The sequence below is a fragment of the Stegastes partitus genome, unplaced genomic scaffold (assembly GCF_000690725.1).
Source record: "Stegastes partitus isolate 25-593 unplaced genomic scaffold, Stegastes_partitus-1.0.2 Scaffold202, whole genome shotgun sequence".
Lineage (NCBI taxonomy): Eukaryota > Metazoa > Chordata > Actinopteri > Pomacentridae > Stegastes > Stegastes partitus.
Genome location: NW_007577933.1, coordinates 527,355 through 541,358, shown reverse-complemented (window position 1 = coordinate 541,358; position 14,004 = coordinate 527,355). Strand labels below are relative to the sequence as shown.

The following is a 14,004-nucleotide window of genomic DNA, read 5'->3' as shown; positions in this document are numbered from 1 at the left end:
GTTTTACACCTTGTGCACCTGCAACATGGAATAACCTGCAGAACTGCCTGAGACTGTACTCATATTTATTCTTATCTGTGTATTTTACTACCAGCTCTTCTTGTTTCAGTTGATTTATTTGTTTTTAAAATGCCAATGCCCTAATTAATATTCCATTACCTTTTATTAACATTGCCTTTCAGTTATCTTTCTTTATTTCTCGTCCAGTGGAACATTTTCAATACTTTAAAAAAAAAAAAAATCCTATTGCTCTTCCAGTTCAACAAAATCTTTTTTCACTGTTTTGTCTTTGCAGCCTTGATGTGCAACAAAATTCTTGTAACACTGCTTTTCTCTTTATAGCTCTTCAAGTGCAAAAACATCATGGATCAGTTTTTTTTAATTGTGTAGCTCAACAACAAAATATAGCAGTTCTCTTCATGTGCAATAACATCATGTCTTTTTTGTCAAGAATTTTTTGACTTCAATAACAGAAACGCAGCTCTACTCTGCTGTATAAAAGTACAGTTCTATACACAGTGCATCCTTTATTTGGATAAATAACGTCCTTCCATATCTGTACATATCTATATGTAAATTCATCACGTCTCATCTGTACATGTGGAAGGTGTACATTGTGTTTATTGTATTTCTTGTCCTGCTTTGTCCATGTTTCATGGATCTAGCTCCTGGAACATGTACATTCCCCCATTGTAGGATCAATAAAGTTTGTCATCAGTATTGTTACCTACATTTCTTGTGTGGCCCCATCTTTTATCTTGTTCCTCTGCTACACTGTCAATGACGTCTTTATGTACTTCCAGTTTTAAAAAAAAATTGAATGAATGAATATGAAAACAGATTTAGATTTCTATTCATATACTTACACTGTTCATAATCTTACACTATGCTTTTTTTTTTTTTTTTGTATCTTGGACATGTGGACAGTTGTTATTCACTATGGGCCAGATAAAACACCATGGAACCAACGAAGATCAGAATAGACAAATTTTATTACAAAATAGCATAACAGTTGTTACAAACTCCATACAGTATGCATTCGGTCTTTGTTACTAATTGTGTGGTACAGACGATTCTCATCTCATTGAGAATTGTCAGGAAAAGAATTGGTGAAAAGGTGGTACCAGTTAGCTGCAGGATAAAAGAGAGAAACCTTCATGACATTCTAAAATCTGACTTTGGGCTCAACATAGGTACTTCGTAACGCATTGATCTTGTGTCATAGTACACCCTTCTGATCACACGTTCTTCTCACATTTGTTAAACTCCTCTGACAAAACCTCACTTGTCATTTTACATCCGCAACATTTTGAGACTTCCTGCAGTTCAGAACAACACAGTTTTTGACAATTGTCCAGTTACACTTTACAGTTGTTGTCTTGATTCCTATTGCACACTGAGGAACCTCCTTTTCTTCGATGTGTTTGTATATGCATGGTGACGCCACTCGACATCTGCGGTGCTCTCATTCTCCAGGGTGCCCAGTTTGATCATGTACACTAAACAGAAGAACACATGTAGTCCTAAGTTAATATGACATCCTTAATATATTTTTCATTTCAGCTCTTATTGTAGAGTGGCTCATTAGCACTGCCATTTTACACATTACTCCCACAGTGTTGTTATTATATCAGCTAAGGTCTCTAATAGCTATCATGATCTTCCAGTGGGTTTCACTGTTTTTTTTTTTAAGTAAGAGTCTCTGGACTAGGTGAATCTATACTTACATTTCATTTCAAACCTGGGTCCTACTTCTGTCAGCTCTACATTCTTGTGGTCTGTTTTCTTGTAGGTGTGATGTCTGTAAAAAATAAAAATAAAAAAACATTTAAAAAAAAGGAAAAAAAAAACAAAAACAATTAATCTTAGTACTTTTTGCCCCAAATGACAAAACCTATTTATGTGACATTTACTCTGAGGGAGTGCTTTAAAACTGACCTAAAAGAGATGAAGTCCTCTTGGTTGGCGAATGTGATCACACGTCTACTGTCCTCCTTCGGCACTGGAAAAAGATACTTGAGGATATTTGATACCTGTGCGAGGAGAATTAATTAGTTGTACGCAAAGTGGTGAAAGAGAATATCAATGCCATGTGTACGATGCAAGGTCTAGCACTCGCGTACTCACTCTCTTGCCAAGCCGTGAGGAGAAGTTGTGAAAAATGAGGTGGGGGTATGCCTCAGACATAGTGCCTATGTCTGGAACATCGTGCCTCATTACCACGTTGTAAAGTGTGAAATAAGCTGTGGGTCCAAATGGCAAGTGGCACACCACCAGGCCATCTGTAAACATACAGGAACAAAAGAGTTAATCAATCAGAACTCTGTGTTGTCTTTCTGTACGTAATGTAATTCACTTTCACTTTACACAGTAGGTTTAAATTTACATGTTTACATTGTTTTTGAGTGGTAGTGGCATGGCAGTAAAGATAAGGACACACGAGCTGTAAACTGCAATTGCCAGGACGTGCGAAAACTCCCTCATCAGGTAAAATGGCTGCAAACCAACCACCAGCAGTTCAACATCCCTTGTGCAGCGCTGCTCTTTTAACGCCAGCAGTACACCATCTCTCTTGAGTCCCCTGCCTTTCTTCTTACTACTCTCCCTCAAGCTCCGGTCCGCTCTGACCAGGTGAAATCCGTCCAAAGATACGAGCAAGTCTGAAGTGAGTTCGTTCAGCCATGACTCCGTAAACAACATGAACAACAACAAGAAATGTCACCCTGATCCCAAAATGTTAACTAGCATTTAGAACAGGAGTAAGGCTTCTGCCATACCACAGTCATTCGAGGCAAATCTCGTCACTCAGCAGCCATCCTGGTACAAACAGCGGGTCGCTATTTTCTACTTCTAAAACCAGGTCTCTATCTAAACGAACTGGGAGAGAGTCAAAAGTGCAATTTCAACGGTCACCAGGACATTAAGACTGCATGTCCGATGTGTATCTCCCTTGACATGTCACTACATGTGCAGTGAAGCAGAACACAACTGTGATTAGTCTGCTTGAAAGTAACTGATTTTTGCTAAAATAATGCTGTGAAACAAAATGTAATGTATTATATGCTGTAATTGTATCTGTCTTGCTAATGAAGCAACCATAAGAGCCAGTATTGTCACTGTAGACTTTTCTTCTTCTCGTAGCTTCATCAATCTGTAAATAGATTTAATCAGTTTTGACGTCTTTTTTCTTTTTTCTGTTGCAGTAATTTTAATGAAAGTAACTGTTGATCAACATATATTAGTTGCAAATCCAACATGATGCGCTCTGTCTTAGTTGTCATAGTTCAAAGAGCACAAAGAAACTCAACAGAACAGCAAAGAAACCAACTAGCTAGTTTTTGTTGTTGTCGAGCGATTGACACACCAGCACAGTACATATGGATATTGTACACTGTTACAGCACAGACTATGTGTAGATTCAACCCAGGAGTATAAATCAAGTTTAATCCACAGACTTCTGCTTGTACCAACAGAAAAAAAGTTGCAATATGTTTGCTGACACACATTACTCATACTGTAAGGTTGAAATGCCACTGCCAGAACTTCACATAAGTTTGTCCAAACAACAATAAATTACTTCAGCATTATCCTTGGTGCTTATACCTATCCTTATCACCATCCACATTTTAATGTAATTGTTTGTAGTTATGAGCAGCTGCCATATTTCCCTTTGTGTATATAACTGCAGGTCAACAAAGTACCATCAAGTGGTGGCAGTACACTTGGATTAATGCCAATGCACTAACAAAGGACACATAGAGGAAGAGTGCAGGCTCGCAAACATGCAGTAAATGTAAACCCTGGATGTATTAATAGACCTGGATATGACACCATCACTCAGTCTTGCTACCAGTTTGTACCAGTGATCACTCACAACAGGAAAAATCACTTTTCAAGTCACTAAATCACTAACCAAGTGATGGGGCGTCATTGCTGAGCCCAGTATCCATTTCTTCTTAACACATGCATGATGTAAACACCTGGGCTCAAAATTTTCAAAATAAATGTTTAATGTTTTATGAGGAAGGAAATTAATTCAGGAAATTTGTCAGAACTCAAGGATACACCCAGTCTGTTCTACTTTTGCTGAATGTAAATTAGAAGCCTGCTTGTTTACGACAACCCTTCGAAAGCAGCTTTAAATTCCACACAGTGTATCCTAAAAACCTCTCAAGCACCAAATAATAAAATACCTATATGTGGTCTGAAACTGAGGCACTGCAGGTGGTTGCTTTGTTAAGTTAATGTAGTTCCTGTAAACACCTCTTGACAGGCAAAGTAACAGAGACCAATCAAATGTCATAAATAAGAAAAAAATCAAAAGTACAGACTGAAGAATGCTACCATACCTGGCTGTCCTCTTGTTTCATGTACAATGACGAGATCTGTAACATTGTTGGCTTTGCATGCTCGCACCAGAGCAGCAATCTCGTGGTTTCCTCTGTTCATGCGCTGAGCTCCAGGGAACATCAGCTTTACCTCCTGGAACAGGAAACATAGATCACGTTTTTCTCTGCTCTACGTTAAGTTATTCTAGTAAGTAAGCTGTTTGAGGACTGCCACTCCATCAGTCTCTAAACCCCAAGTTGTTCTCAATTTGCAGGTCTGCACCGTGCATGAGAAGAAAATGGAGGCAAAAATTCTAAAGCACTCTGTCTGTTGAGGCAATATTACAAAAAAAAAATTACCACTAACCAAAGCCTTCAGAAATCATCAAAAGAATTACTGTAGAAGATACAGTATGTGGCCAAAAGTAGGAAAAGCATGTCAATCAAAATCAGGACCACAGTCAGTTTTATTGCCAAGTAGCTTTTCCCATACGAGGAATTGAATGTAGTGGTTTAGTGCATAACATTAAAGGGTAACAAGTAGAACATTTTTAAAGAACAAATATTTTTAAAAGCAAGTGTTGCAAGTCAGTAGACAGCAAGTTTAACAAATCTGAGGGAATATAAGTAACAAAAACTAATAAAAGTATTTACAGTGTGCAGGAATGTGGAAATTATTCTCCTGAGAATGTGCAAAATTACATATTACATTGTGTAAACAGCTTAAGATGTGCAAAATATAATAACCCTATTTAAAAAGCTGTGCAGTAGTGTCATGCAAAAACAGGTTTAATGTTGTAAAAACAAAAAGGGAAATGTGTCATTCAAGTAGCTCAGTGTTATGTTCTATTACTAAAAAATAATATTTGATAAAGCAGAACTTCATCTGTAACTGTGAGGCAACTGTGACAGTTTAAAGATTGTGACAGACTGCAACATGTAAATGCAGGACTATCCATCTGTGCTGCCTGTCATGAAGTGAGTCTAAGTTGTTTCCCTTTTTCTGACCAATACCAAATGCATTCTGGGATAGGCCATCTGAGGCACTGAACATGTAGAAAAAAAAAAGTCAACTGTTGTCGATTTAAAGGGCACAGTAACCTTCACAAACTTTTGAAGTCTTTCATTAAAAAGTATGTTATTATTTATTACATTCTGAACTAAAGCTTAATTTTTCTAGGAGATATACACTTTTGTACTATTTATTTGTTTTTCCCTAAAAAGAGTACATTTAACAGGAGTACATAAGTCCTTGCACTCCATATACCTTTAATTGCCTGCGTACCTGTAGACAAATTTCAAATTTGCATATTCATTTGCAGTTCTTATAATGTGTACGATATGTTACATTATACTTGGATGTGCAAAATCTGAACACTATTTCAATTTTCTGTACAATCTGTACTAAAATACACGCACTGCCCACCATAACGTTTTGTTCTCATGTATGTTAATAGGGAAATATCTTATGTAGTCCTGTGCAGCGTCACCACCCATTAAAACTTCAGTAATAAACAAAGTAAAATGATCAGCTTTTGGACATGGCCAAAAACTGAAAATGAAGAAGCTTTGTGAAAGTAGAACTTATGGCAGAGCTGTTGTATTGGATTGCAGTACTTTTCACAGATGTGTAATAGTTCTTTTAAAGAAAATCCAAGAAAATTATTGGAAAATTGGTGTGAAAGAAGTGCACATGCCCATAAATCAGTGGTATCATAAATGTTTAACACTGATCATAACTTCTGTATTTCTGCAACTGTTTACCTCTGCACCTCATCATAAGAATTAGTCAAGAACTGCCTGCAGCTGGAGTTTCACTGCCCTACTCAGAGACAACTAAACAATGAGCTGTAAGTGATATGTGGACCATCGAGTAGCTTATTTACATCTGGCCTACAGTATGTCTCTGTAGCCAGCTGAGCAACCTCGAAGTCCGACTGCCATCCAAACCAAGTGATTCACCCCAAACAAGCTGGCCTGACCTTGGCAAACATTTTGAGTCTGGAGCTCGGGTCTCTGGATGTTGTGACCATGACTTTAGGATCTTCCACTCCGGCCCATTTATACTCATCGTCCACGTGAGAGCTGACGCCTGCACACACAGAGCCCCTGATGATTAAACAAAATGGCTATGGACACTGATAGAATACTGCTGACAGTAGGAATAACCGACACTTGCCTTCTGCCCCTTCATCATCATATTCCAGTAGTTTCTGTAGCTGCAGAGCTTCTTTGCGCACCTCAGTCGGAAGGAGACGATTTTCTGCAGAGAAGAAAAATCAGCACGAGTAATAGCAGCATTTGGGGCAAACTACAGGTCGACCAATGTGTTTTTTTCAAGGCTGAGACTGATATCAATTTGAGTCAAGACCACATTGATATTTAGCACAGATATAGAGTTGAAAATTGAACTGATCAATGTAAATAAGAATCTTGGTACCTATATTTAAAAACACAAACTCCAACACATAAATGCACTGAAATGCCTTTATTTGTGTTTTTCATATGTTTAATTAATAGAGAACTTTCAATGAAAGGCTATTATTTGTTAAGTGTAACCAATCAGATTGTGCTGTGGATGGGACATTACAAAATCACAGTAATGACAACTGACGGGGAGAGGTGGTTGCATCAGAGCCCAAACAGTGCATTTTTACATAAAATATATCTTATCAATGATTGATTTAAAACAAACAAACAAACAAAAAAACAGTATTGATAAATGGAAAAAATGCTGAATATCGGATCAAATAATCAGCGAGGTCATTAATCTGTCAAACATGAGGTAGGATCATTTAGAGCGCTGACCACCTGTCATATAAAATGCAGCAGGAAAAAAAACAATCTACAGTTCCCTCCTACCATCAAGTGCGCCCTTCAGCTTCTGTTTCTTCTCCTCTATTGTTCGGAGTCTGTCCTCTTGTGCCTTCCTGTACAGGTACTCCCGCCTCAGTCTCACCTCTCGACGAAGCTGGAACAACACAAAACCAAATCCCTTTAAACAATGAGGTGCAGGCTCATAACAGACTGGGGGTCGGCTGATATGCTTTTTTTTTTCAGAAGCAGTAGCGATTATCAGTAATCAGAGATCGATAACTGTTATTTGGAACACATATATTTGCTTCTTGATGCCAAAATTTCCAATAAGACACACACTCATCCTGGTGATTCCTTATAGACACATTAAATAGCATGTAAAATATATTAAACACTTCATGCAACTGGGTTCCATCAGGAATCAGCCACTGATATACATGTAGAACGGCAATATTTAAACTGTTTGTTGCTTCTGGCCATTTGGAGAAGTCTCACTTCTGAATTTAGTAAATAACTGCAGCATCAGACAGCAGCAGGATCCATATGAGCATCTCCAAAGAGAGAGAGCGGGGCATTTAAGCACAACACAATGTTAACTTCATTTCTAATTATAAAATATCCATGTAGACAGGATCGGTCAGAATCTAACAGTATATTATATACTGTACTTTTTACCTCAGTTAGGTGAGTTAACACACACAATCACAGTGAAGTTAAACCAGTCCTGAATACTGAGCACCATCACTGCTCATTATTATTTTACTGTAAAAGTCTAATTATTACTCGGTCATATCACGTTTTTCTCAAGTTTTATAATACCGACATAGTTGTCAACTAGCTTTTATACTACAACAGTGAAACAGAAATTCAGTCATGGCTTTAGTTATTTTTTCTTTGTGCCACCCCAAGATTTTCAGTGGCCTTATATTTCCAACCTGTAAAACATTTCTGGATGCGCCCTCGTTTCTAAAAGCAACGACTCTTGTTTTCGGTCTAGATGATTTGTAAACAAGAAGAAACACGAGAGACGACTTTATTTATTTTTTATCATTAGGTGGACGGAACATTTATCTATTCATACGGTTGGCGGAGTCTTTAGAGGTTAGAGAAACGAACGACCTGTTTGGTTTTTGATGAACTACTACAGTAAAAACAGTGGCTAGCTCCGAGACCCAGATGTGAGTGAACACACGAGGAGAAACAAACTCACAGCAGAGCAACAAGCACCGAGCAGCAGCTCAGCGAAGCCCACAGCGTTCATTCACACACAAAACCAAAGGACTTCATGCTCAAAGAAATGCTGGAATATTTCACTTACCATGATGATTATTTAGCTTGTAGCTAACTAGAGGCTCACGTGGAGAGAGGAGGATGACGTAGGAAAGAGAACTCCTCTCATTGGCTGACAAAGGAACCACTCAGGACGCTTGATACTCACCGACAAACCTTTCCAAAATAAAAGCACAAAAAAAATCCACCTTCTGCTCGTGTGCAGGGGCAGAGCCAAGAGGGTGCCAACAGACCACACTCTGGCCACCCCACACAACTAAAAGTGAATTACAGAGTTACGCACAGACGAACAGAACTGGCATTACATCCACAAACTATTTTTCACTCAAGAACTTTATTGCTGAACTATTTTTCAACAGCTGTTGTTCCCATACAAATGAATTTTAAAATCATACACTCAGCCTCCTTTCTGCCACATGTAACAAGGTAGTTCTGATCAACCAGAAAATGGTTATGCTGATTTTGTAGCATTTCAAAGATTTTGTCACTGAATACTGTGCAGACAGTATAAAACTCATCTGATTTTCACATGTGAATTACTAACGTGTTTGTATGTGGTTTTATTAGTTCAGTGTGTATGACTTTGGTATAGGTGTGGATTCATGCTGAAGCTCTTGTACAGACTCTTTCATTTCGTTTTCATTTTTATTTATTTATTCATCCATGTTTTTAGCTTTTTTTTTTGTTGTTTTTTTAGTTAGTTTTTTTTTTTTTTTTTTTACATATCCATTGTATTGTACATAACAACATGAAAACATGGCAGAACAGGAGCACAAGGAAGGCAAGTCTTACAAAACGTGCCCCTATAACAAAGAAGACATAAACGAAACATAGATGGCCTTCAGTCAGTATTTACTCTTAAAGACTGTGGGGATTAAATCTATGTTGATGAACTCTGGAAACATAATGCTGAACAATGTAACACTGACCCAGACCCTGCAGCCACAAGAAAGACACAAAAGGCTGAATGGACACAGTTTAACATTTGCATGTCCACCAATCCATCATCCATCCATCCATTATCTATACACCACTTAATCCTCAGAGACAGACAATCAAGCACACTCACATTCACACCTACGTACAATTTAGAATCACCAATTAACCTCAACATGTTTTTGGACTGTGTGGGAGGAAGCTGGAGAACCCAGAGAGAACCCACACTGCACAGGGAGAACATGCAAACTCCAGAAAAATCCTGGGCATCCTAACCAGGGATCTTACAGCTGCAAGGCAACAATGCTTACCACCAATCCACCTTGCATTAAATTAAATGGCAATTATGAGGTTTATCAATTGTGTGCAAAGCTCATTACACTATATTCAGTTTCTCATAGTGTACTTCTACATGGCAGTCTTGCCTGTGTAAGCAAATGAAAAGAGTGAGTTACCAAAAATCATTTTAAAAGAAAGACTATTCAGCCTAGCGTTTCAGTGTTTCATGCTACCCCCATGTGAGGAACGGTCTCAGCACGACCACCCTTATAAAAACTATCTGGATCCACTACTCCCAGTGTTGAGCCATATTGGCTTCAAACAGGCACCAAAAAACATCCACCTTTCAAACTGTTTATTACAAAGATGAGTTTGGATAAGGTGTAAGTTATTTGACCAGTTCTTTTCTAGATAAGGGGAGGCTATGCTCTGATGTACTTCAGCATTGAGACAAATAACCACATCCTCGTGGGTAGACATTTCCTGAAGCTCAGTCACCTTAAATAGGCCTTCTCTTCCTCTTTACCTTATGAGCAAGAGAACATTCAAGCTTGGACGATGTACACTCTAATTCTACTATTGCTTTTGGCTACAGGTAAGCCAACAGATGGGTTTTACAGAGAACTTAAATTGAGATCATCCCATATAGAGTATAGTGGTTTAACAGCTTACTAAAACATGACTGTATGCAGGTGACAAAGGTGAAGCAGTTCATTGGCAACAGCTGACATGTCCCTATGAAGAAAATCACGCTGGCCTGCCGAGGGTTTGGTGCCGGCAGAGCTCTGCCGTGTGCTGCACTGGCCTCGCCTTCAGCCCAGATGCTCACTTAGTGGATGAAGGCAAACTGAAGGTGACCGAGGACTCGCACTCTTTCACCGTGGAGCTGCTGGAGCCGAGCAGCAGAGAAGGAGTGTACTGGTGTGGTGTGCTGGGCAGAAATGACACCATCATAAAGCTGGCTAAAGGCTACTTCTACAGCTGTAAGTAAAGGAAAATACTGTTACAAAAAAACAAACAATATTTTCATTATTCTAAAAAGTCATATTCTATGGCATCATCATATGTAGATAAATTGTACATTTTTACAAGTATAATAATGTTTTTGTGATAATCCAGATCTTTAAAACATGTATTCCCAGTTGATTTTTACTCAGGATCCTAAGACCTGATCACAGAGCCAAACTGTGCACTAAAATTTCGAAACTAACTCAAAAATATGTGACTGGATTATTTTACTTAGGGGCCAAGATTTTTTGCTGTGCCCCCTAAGGACTCCTATTGGGATTTTTAGGTTCAATATAAATTTATTAATTGCTTGGTTTATATATTTGAAATTTTTTTTCTTTTTAAATGCAAAAAGAAAATCCTTGGTACCAGCTTTTCAAAAGTCAAAACATATTAGTTTCAATGATAGCAAACTTGTTAGTTTTAGATTTTCCACTGCTTGTAACACAGAAATTAAGCAATTTCAACACGTTAATTTGGATTTTGTGATGTTTTGTACACTGATCAACCGATTGATCGCTAAAGAAAGTAATTGTCAGATTTAATATTAAAAAGAACTGTGGGTTGTTTGCTGTAACAAAATAACACAACCAAGGCTTTCTTTGTGTTAATTATATTTTTGATCACCAACTAAGCAAAGTAAACATCTCCCAGTTCAGGTAAATGCTAGAAAAACTCTATTGTCTATTTTTGATCACTGTTTTAGTTTTCTGTTTGACAGTTTTGGTCACAGCTTAAATTGTTTGCTTTCAAAAAAGCTCTGATAAACCCTCTGTATACTATGATATTGTGGCAAAAATCCAGAAAATATAATTATTACTTTTACAACTTCATGTAATAACTGACATTAACACACATACATGCAATTGGCATTGCATTGTTTATAGTTCCTTCAATCAAAACTCTCCATGTGTGACAGTAAGCGTCTATGTGAAGTACGCATTAACTAGGTTTTTCCGGATTTTTTTTTTTTTTTTCATTAACTAGGTTTTTCCGGATTTTTTTTTTTTTTACTTGAGGTTGATGCTGAAAAATTAAGCAACAGAAAAAAATGAACATCAAACTTTCTGTAGAGCTGAGAGAAACTGTTCTTGAACATTTTCTCTTGTTATGTTACTACAAATAAAACTGTTCATATTATATTTTGCAACTTGTGTTTAGATGTTATAAAAATATCAGTACGCCTTAAGTCAAGCTAATTATTGTAAATACATGCGTAAAATATGAACGTCTGCTGCAATATCATAAGTGTATTACAGAACAGTGTAACAATCATAATGTTCAGAGAATCATGATCAGCTCAAACACACCTAACTGTTTTCATACTTCCTGTGCATGGCCAAGTCAAACTATACATGTGTTTCTTTGCCACACTGCAGCCGCAGTTTTATACATCTGGAGTTTCACTCGTTGGATCCTGCTGTTTCTGCTGCCCACAGTCACCACATCCACCTACCTCTACTCCAGAAGTAAGCTGTGTCTCTTCTCCATTCACACAGGCACACATTTACAACATCATTTTAGGCTATCAGAGGGTCAAAATTATACACAGTGTAAACAGCTATGCAGCTCGACATCGGCAGAGAGCAGCAACAGGAAACGGAGAATAAATGGGTTTGAGGTTTGAAGGTTTTCAGCCAAACTTACAGACAGATATAGTTCATCAGAGGTAGCTAACCTAGCTGACGTGGAGTCATGTACAGTTTGCTTTTTTACCTCTATTTTCTATTTCTTGTCATTCTGTTCTAAAAACAACAACAACAACAAAAACACACATTTCCACAATATTTTTTATAATGAGGCAAGACATGTAGAAGTCATTTCAGCTCTTTACACAGTTTTGACCGACCATGTAGTAGTTTGCAGTTGCCGACAAATGTTTTTCTGCCAAGAATGGTTGTGGATAGAGAAAAATAAAGACACTGAAGTATTAAACATAGACAGCTATGCAGATTATAATAAATATATCTCAATGATTAAATAATGAGTTAATTTTATTTTGGATGAGTGCCTTACTATTAAGGAGGGTATTAGAGTTCTGGTTAATTTAGCAGGTACTGCTCAGGGCTACAACTAAACATTCTGAGTTTTTAGTATTTTTGTAGTCTTCCTGTTTCAGATTATCTGGTATTTCAGGATTCAGTGAACAAGTGGCTTGTAACGTTGTATATTTCAGTTAAAGTACATCACTTTTGGGGATTCACAAACTTGCACAAGTAGTAATGTGGAATGAAAACCTCCAAATGTGCTTCTACAGGAACAGCAGGTCACACTTGAAGACAAGAACAAGTCTGATGTAAAAGAGTAGAGTGGAGCCTCATAGGAAGCTGAATTTTATCGTAAAAATAATCCTAATTAACAGTTTAATAGTCAGCGATCTCTGTGTGCACTGTTGTGTTCAGGTCCATCACATCAGCTATAGAAACAGACAAGTTTAATGGTCTCCTCGAACTCAGAGGACTGTTGAACTGAGACTGAAGTCCATTTGCTGTTTCATTGATCATGAAATGATTATTTAAAGGCAACATCACATCGGGAAAATGTCCTTAATTTCTTAAAACTTAAAACTTAAGTTCTTTGTTAGTGATGTATTTAGTTTTGTTTTTGTTTGTGTTTGAGAAATGTATCTCTGCAGCAACTGTATATTCTGGTGTCTGGTAAGTCTAGATGGGTTGGACGCAATAACTCTGATCCATTCACATGATGAGGACATAAATGAGACTCTCTAATCTTTCTGTTCCAGGAATAACCAGACGTTCTCTCAAGGTAAAACACTGCCCATTCTTTATTCTAAGAAAACATGAACTGTTTCATTCATGCATTGTTAAAAACGTAGTGAGTTTTTATTACTCCTTAATAAAACAATTTATCCAACAGTTGTGAATTAAAATGCACTTCTGGGCAAAATGCTGCAGGTGAATAGGATCAACATTTCCCCCAACAGACAGCACTATGAAACGTCCCCAGTTGAGTGCTTAGATTAAATATTACTTTTTGTATCACAAATTTTAGGAAACTTTAAGCTGAAATATGCAGAGAAGTTATTATCTAGTTAAAAATGCATGAATCAGGATCAATTTACAGAACAAAAAACTGAACAATGAACTAAGTCAACTTCAAGAATTTATGTTTTATTTTGCTGCTATAATAAAGCTACATGTTTTTTCCAGAGGGGATTATGGATGTCTCTTTTTTATCACTCTGTCAACAACCACAATCAAATCAAATATTACCATGTTTCTCTAATGTGCAGTGCACACAATAATTCAGTTTTCTTTTTAAAATGTTGTCAAATAATAAACATATACAATATTTAATAATGTTTTTTTTACTAAATGGCACAACA

The 14,004-nt window shown here is 37.3% G+C and overlaps 1 protein-coding gene across 1 annotated transcript; it reads right to left on the bottom strand.

Moving 5' to 3' along the window:
* Nucleotides 1-969: 969 nt before the first annotated feature.
* Nucleotides 970-8,543, bottom strand: imp4 (IMP U3 small nucleolar ribonucleoprotein 4). The gene is made up of 9 exons (XM_008280615.1): nt 8,464-8,543; nt 7,191-7,299; nt 6,508-6,591; nt 6,311-6,420; nt 4,350-4,482; nt 2,128-2,282; nt 1,939-2,033; nt 1,728-1,801; nt 970-1,499 (listed from the first exon to the last, which is right to left on the bottom strand). Exons 1-9 carry the CDS (start codon nt 8,464-8,466, stop codon nt 1,387-1,389), a joined length of 876 nt encoding a protein of 291 aa, XP_008278837.1. The 5' UTR covers nt 8,467-8,543; the 3' UTR covers nt 970-1,386.
* Between the last annotated feature and the right edge of the window lie 5,461 nt (nt 8,544-14,004).

What these genes read in the sequence shown, in the direction of transcription:
- imp4 (XM_008280615.1), bottom strand. An exon ending in GCTGAAGGGCGCACTTGATG is followed by an intron (nt 6,592 to 7,190) that starts GTAGGAGGGAAC and finishes TCTTCTCTGCAG; the next exon opens with AAAATCGTCTCCTTCCGACT. An exon ending in GACTCAAAATGTTTGCCAAG is followed by an intron (nt 4,483 to 6,310) that starts GTCAGGCCAGCT and finishes TTCCTGTTCCAG; the next exon opens with GAGGTAAAGCTGATGTTCCC.